Source organism: Alosa sapidissima, chromosome 12 (genome assembly GCF_018492685.1).
Source record: "Alosa sapidissima isolate fAloSap1 chromosome 12, fAloSap1.pri, whole genome shotgun sequence".
NCBI classification, from domain to species: Eukaryota; Metazoa; Chordata; class Actinopteri; order Clupeiformes; family Clupeidae; genus Alosa; species Alosa sapidissima.
Window position 1 is genome coordinate 12957835 of NC_055968.1, and position 6540 is coordinate 12964374.

The 6540-nt window shown below is 45.9% G+C and overlaps 1 protein-coding gene across 2 annotated transcripts in view; it reads left to right on the top strand.

The window, feature by feature from the left end:
• Positions 1-263: 263 nt before the first annotated feature.
• plpp3 (phospholipid phosphatase 3) overlaps positions 264-6540 on the top strand; it is a 41822-nt gene continuing 35545 nt past the window's right edge. Inside the window, exon 1 of one of the 2 annotated variants that reach the window (XM_042056334.1) lies at positions 264-963. In XM_042056334.1, coding sequence (XP_041912268.1) covers positions 825-963 — 139 coding nt within the window. In that variant the 5' untranslated portion in view covers positions 264-824. The remainder of the gene's footprint in view (positions 964-6540) is intronic. The other variant, XM_042056333.1, reaches the window with a different exon arrangement.

The following is a 6540-nucleotide window of genomic DNA, read 5'->3' on the forward strand; positions in this document are numbered from 1 at the left end:
TTATTATTATTATTATTATCATCATCATTATTGTTATTATTATTATTATTATTATTATTATTATTCGTCTATAAGAAATTATATCATCACATCTTTAACTGGTAATGTATTCTTTATTCTTTCACTTAATGCTACAAATTGTCTATTCAACTGGTTCACCAAACACTGGTTCATCAGTGCCGCTCCATGCATCCATTTTTTAACGCTCAGCGCACATTCTGCCAAATACCCAAAGGCCACCGCTTGGAGCAGTGTGTAGACCCGCGCCAGTTTCAGCCAAAGTTTGGATCGAAGCATGGAGGCAAACACCCTCAGCGCAGACCTCGAGGAAGGGGGCTGAGCCTTGCAGATTGCTACGAGAAGCTGGAGTGCGAAGGGGGAGGAGAAGAACAGGGACTCATAACACAGGGGTTGAGCTTCCACGACTCAGAACATTACTCTCAATTCAAGTCTCCATCTGGGAAACGAGCGAGAGAACGAACTTTCATTCAGACTCAATTAAACAAAACAAGGCTGTTGGTAAACTCTGAAAGCTACGGTCTCGCGTTGATTTTTCTCCTACAACTTCTGGAGGCTCAGTGGTTTAGAGATTATCTACCTTTTTCTATCAACATTGATGACTTCTTCAGACATCGCTTCGCTGCTCTGTTGATTCCAACTCTCTAATACGTTCTCTTTCGGATAGTTGGGAATTTGTTCACCCAACTTAATGACACTACTCTGTTAACAAGAGTATTTAGGACAAATAACTGACTGATCATCCATCCTTTTGCCGCGTTTTGTGTGGACTGGGATTTAAACGCAAGAAGAGGACGGGTTCTCCAATGCAAAATTACATGTATGAGAAGGCAATGGCACAAGAGACAAGAAACGGCGGCACATCCACATTAAATAACAACAACGGCGTCGACAACAGCAAGAGGAAACTTTTAATAGTGTTAGATATAATCTGCCTTCTGTTAGGTAAGTTTTTGTTTGTTTGCATTTGTTTTTGCACTTTCTGTCCAAACATGACAGTAGCATATTTCCAGCATAGCATTCATTAATTGCACTTCACATATATTACATGTAGGGTATACTTTTCAATCATCCCTTGAGCGTTAAATTGAACAGTGTTTAAATTGTTGTCAGGAAATGTAAACAAAGCAAACCACACAATCAGCCCATCGCTGTCATTTAACTGTCGGTTAAGTCGAGCCTCATGAGAAGATTTGTGCTGAATTAATGTGTCCATGCATGTTTTTAGAATGTTATCACCAGCACCCAGTTTTATGCCGTTATACAGTCTTATCTGGGCGTCAGAACATCACCACAACAGTGACAACACCACCCTTTCTGTCCGGAAAACTTTTTAACACGCCAAGAGAAAGGCGCGTCCATAAATACGCATCTAACGATAAAAGTGGTCGATCTTGCATCGGTATTGTTTGTGAAATCAACCAGGACGCCAGCTTACCGAGGCGATGAGTGCAAATGCTATTGACAGACTTTGAAGTGGTTCCAGTGCATGCTTATTATGGTTTCCCCGTCATTTATATTTTGAAGGAACAAGGCACTGACAGAACATGGTCAGAGACTGCTTGCCTTAAGCTCTGTGGCAAGTGTTGCAGTCAATTATATGAATGTCCATACAAAAGTCTCTGATTTTGGTTTGTTTAATTAATAAATCATGCCTAGTTACAAGTCTGTAATAACAGATTTCCAGCTTTTCCTCTAATGATTGTGAATTTGGATTTGAACCTTGCAAAATATTGCAGAATTTCCAAACAAGTTTTTGTCTGTGCTGTACCAATGACGGCAAATTCTGGGCAGCCTGTTTCGATGAACTTTGAGGCAGGCTTTATTTGCCAAGTATTGTTCTTGTGCCTGGAAACCATCACCAAGCAGGGTCATCAGTGTCCCATCCCCTCAAAGCATCAGGGCTTGCTCCCAGAAAGCAAAGGATCAGGCGACCTGAGCCCAACATTACACACATTCTTTTAGGAGACCTTCCACCAAATCCCCCCTGGAAAGCCAGCTGGCCAATTCTCGTTCACTGTTTGCCACAGCATTGTATCAACTTTCTCCAGCCGCTCTCTCTCTCTCTCTCTCTCTGTTTTTCTCTGTCCCCGGTGAATGTGTGGAGTAATGGTTCAGACATGTGGTTTTGAACAGCCGTGCAGCAGTGCTTTCAAAGCCAGAGGACTTGCATGCACGTGAGTGTTGTGGGGCCTGTGAGTCACCAAGAACAGCATCCATAGTCTTCCAGAGACTATAACGTTAGAGAGAGAGAGAGCTAGCACTGCGCAACAACAGACAAACCTCGTAAAAACAGACATCACAGATCCTAGCTCTACATCTTTAATGAAAAAAGACCATTGCAAACACAAATTTTATTGCACGTTTATATTGGCTGTAAATAAAAAGGCAATAAAGAGAGAGATGTATCCTCCACGCACAAAACTGTTGACAGACGCAAAACAACTGCATTAAATCCTTATGGAGTGAATTTCCTGTGGAAAAAACCCCGCTTCCTACACTGTTGAGAAGAGAGAGAAAAATTAGGCTGGCGTTGATGGGGTGCATCAAAAAGGGAGCGCAAACAAACATGGTCTTTGTGATGCAAAAGTCTGAGTGGCTGGCCTGCTTTTTTGTGGTGGAGGGGATTGTGAAAGAGAAAAGGGGGGCTCTTTAGGCAAAAAAGGGGGGGTGAAAAAAGGGGGAGGGGGTGAGGTTGGGGACAACTTGAAGAATGTATGACAGTGAAAGGGCTTTGTTCTGGCTTATGCCATCCTAAATTGCCCCTCTAGTCTGGTGCTGGGGTTCCATCTGCTTCTCTGCCCTCTCCCTCTCGATCTGTGTATGTGTGTGTGTGTGTGTGTTTCTGTTTTTTTATTTGTTTGCTTCTTAGTGCATCTAAGGGGGGCTTTGATTCCATCTCTCACTTCAGTCTTCCCCCGACAGTTCGCATTAATCAAAGAACCACACCTGCATTTTGTTTTTCTTCAAAATGAGATCCCACAAAGATGAGAACTCCAAATTTTCTCAGTGCTTTAGACTTAGTTCTTTAGCGCTGCAAATGTCTGCTACCGGTAATCTATGGCAGATCACATCCCAGCTCTCTGAGACTTGTTAAGACTGTCAGGAGCCAGAGGAGTAATGTATGCAGAGGAACGGACCAACAGCAGGCAAGTAAGCAGCAGACCATAGAGTGCTCACTGTCCCTCACACTCTCTTCAGCTCTGTTCCTCCGGCCCGCCCAGACAAGAGGGGAAAGTAGATCTCTCTCCCCTGTGCATTAGCATACAGTACAGGGAGGCCGGAGAGAATTGCAGGCAGCGGAAGTCCATCTCCACAGGTTGTCGTCCCAGGAGAGGGGAGATGAGGACTGGCACGGGTGTCAGGGCCCACATTCTTTCTATTTAATAAACACACACAAATAGAAACATAAAGTATACAGACACACACACACACAAAAAATCCCACTCGCACATATACACACACACACACATACATTTTTACACAGACACACAAAGGCACTCATTTACATGATACATTCCTCCCTCTGAGACGGCTGATCATATCCCACTGAGGAAGAGTGGATAAATTTGATACTAGCATACTATTTGGAGTGGATGTGGTTTTGAGGTTAGTTTGAGTCTTTTTCTCTCTGTCTCTCTTTGTTACTTTTATTTTGAAATGTCGTCAAACACTTGGAAGTGAATTCGCCATGTAATGGGTACAATTGTGTCCCAGTCTTCACCCCATCATTTTCACCGCTAGACAGTTGTTCTGGCGGTGCACTCGGTGGTCCGGTGACGCCAGGATTTTCAGGAAACGGCGCTTCTAAAAGCGGCCCTCACCTCGCCAGCTTTGTGTCGGGGGTGTCCTTTCCATAGACAGACAATGGAGTCAGGGATCTATTCAAGGCTTTGGTGCAGAGCTCCACTCTCTCTGCATCTGAACACTCCTGGCCCCCTTCAACACCTCTAGCTTTCTAAACAGCCCCCCCCCCCTCCCCTTTCCCCCCACCGCCCCCATCTGACTTTTAATCCAGTTGGCCTATCTTAAAGGAGTGGAAAGGAAATGGCTCCTTTTTTTGTAAAAAAAAGAAGAAAATCTGCATGTAGCAGCCTTCCTGGATTGGCCGCTGTAGATCCGCAGTGGAGTAGAGAGCAAGGCTTCATCAGATTTTTTGATCAGGGTTACAGCTGTCTTCTGGGGGCACATTGCAAATTGAATCAACATCTTGAACTGAATCCAACTTTTTTGTGTCCCCCTAACCCACTGAATTGGGTGAATGTTTTTCCTTTTTTTTCTCTTTTATTTTGGGCCTTTTTTGCCTCTTTAAATGATCTAGCCCCTCTTGGCAGGGCATACCAGGTAGGGGCGTATAGTGTTCTGTAGGACCCCTGGGAAACCCTCACATGTCGGGTGGATTGCATTAACCTCTGCCTCTCCTGCCGCTCCACTCTATAAATATTTTCCAGAATTGCTCAAATTCTTCATTTGAAAGCAGCACTGCCGGCCCTCTTGAAGTGACATCTGGTATAATTTTCAGATGGTGTGTTTGAGTATGTGTGTGTGTGTGTGTGTGTGTGTGTGTTGGCTCAGGAAAGGGTGGGAATTAGGAAAGGTAGCCTTTCTCCCTCTCCTCTCTCTTACTCTCTCTCTCTTCACTCACTCAATCCTTTCTCCTTTTCTTGTGTTCAGTTAGGTGTGGCCAGCTGTGTGGTGAAACGCAATCCTACTCCCTTTTTTCTGCTTCCAGTCCATTTCCATAGGCCTCAGCCTCCCCTTTGCCCCCTCTCTCACAATTAAGAAGAGTAATTACTGGGGGGGGGGGGTGTCTTGGGAAAGCCGCTGCATACTTTCCACAAAGGAATCCTCTGGGGCCGCCATTGAGCCCAAATGAGGTGCGCCCCGTCGGCGGCCAGCGGTCGGTCCGCTAGTTGGTCGCACCAGCTCCGCTTCGACAGTGCCCAGCGGTGCATTCTGGGCCGGAATTCCCCTTCCTTTGTAGTTTTGCTGTCAGCAAGTGAGCGCAGGGTGCTGGGCATGTAAAGGAGTAGAGCCCTTCTCCAGGCGCCTGGGCCGGGGGGTGGGTAATTGGAACCTGGGTGGCTGGCCGGCGGCGTTCGGACTTCAAACGACCGATCGGCCTGATTGTTGTGTTCGGAGTCGTTCACTTTCCAACTAGACCAAATACAAGCAGCTGATTACGGGCCATAAAGCAGCCAAAGCGCTTCTTAAGGGAGCTCTCATTTTGCTGAAAACGGGGGGTGTTTACTGAGGGTGTGTGTGTGTTTGGAGGACACTGATTTGAGGTAAGAAATCTGAGGTTTTTATGTCTCCTGGTAGCTCCCATCCACATGTGTAAACAGCGACGCTGGATAAAGGCCTCCAGTTGCTGCTCATGTGAATCATCAAGCACTTAAAAGTTCCCTACTTTAATCTACTGAATCATTCAGACTCCTTAGATGACATTGGCCATCTGATAACATTAAGACATACTGTCTGTGCTTGTGTCATGCCTTAAATGTCATTACATACGCAGATGCCTGAAATGGCATAAAGGATGCATAGAGGAACACCTTGAAGTCCTTTCAGAGGTCCTCCTTTTGTCATGTAGATGCTCAGCAGCAGGCCTGAAGGCTTACTTAAGAGCAGCAGAGTGATAAACTCCTCCCAGATGCTCTGTTTAATGCCCTGATAACAAGCTTCAGTAGCATCGCGCCCATGCTTGTGGACGCCTCTGCCCATAGCAGCAGCAGTGTGGGCCTTTAAAAATGCCGGGCTGGTTTCTGAGGGTGCTCACTATATGACTAAATTACATGCCCCCGGGATTTACGAGGCAGAGCGACCAGCTCCAGGTTGCAATTAGCCCGGCTTTTTACAGCCCTCTGCTTAGGGCTGGGTGTCCGGCGGCGGACAGTGGGGTAAGACTGTTTGGTTTTGTGTGACTGTGTGTGTGTGTGTGTGTGTGTGTGTGTGTGTGTGTGTGTGTGTGTGTGTGTTTGTGTGAATGGGATCAACCAAATATTTCCTCCCCAGGACACCCTGGGGTGTATGTATGAGTGTGTGTGTGTGTGTGTGTGTGTGTGTGTGTGTGTGTGTGTGTGTGTGTGTGTGTGTTATGGGGAGGGGGGGTTGTTGATATGATCTGCCCCTGCAGTGGTCAGAAGGGCCTTGTTGTTGATAGCATACTGCCTACCTTTGTTTAGGTTCAATCAGAGGAGGACCCAACCTCGTATTTACTGTATGCCTGGGAGACAGTGTGATTAGACACATTTTTCTCTCCCTCCCACTGCATTCTGTCTCTCTGTAAACATACACACACAAACACACACACACACACACACACACACACACACAGACACACACACACACACACACACACACACACACACACACACACACACACACACACACACACACACAGGTGTGAGGCCTCAGTAAAAAAAGCAAAAGTCATAAATTGTTTCAGTCTCATTAGGACCCTGCTTTTTTCCTGTCACCAGAGGGTGGATGTCTGTTGTCAGTAACATTTATCTGTTTGCA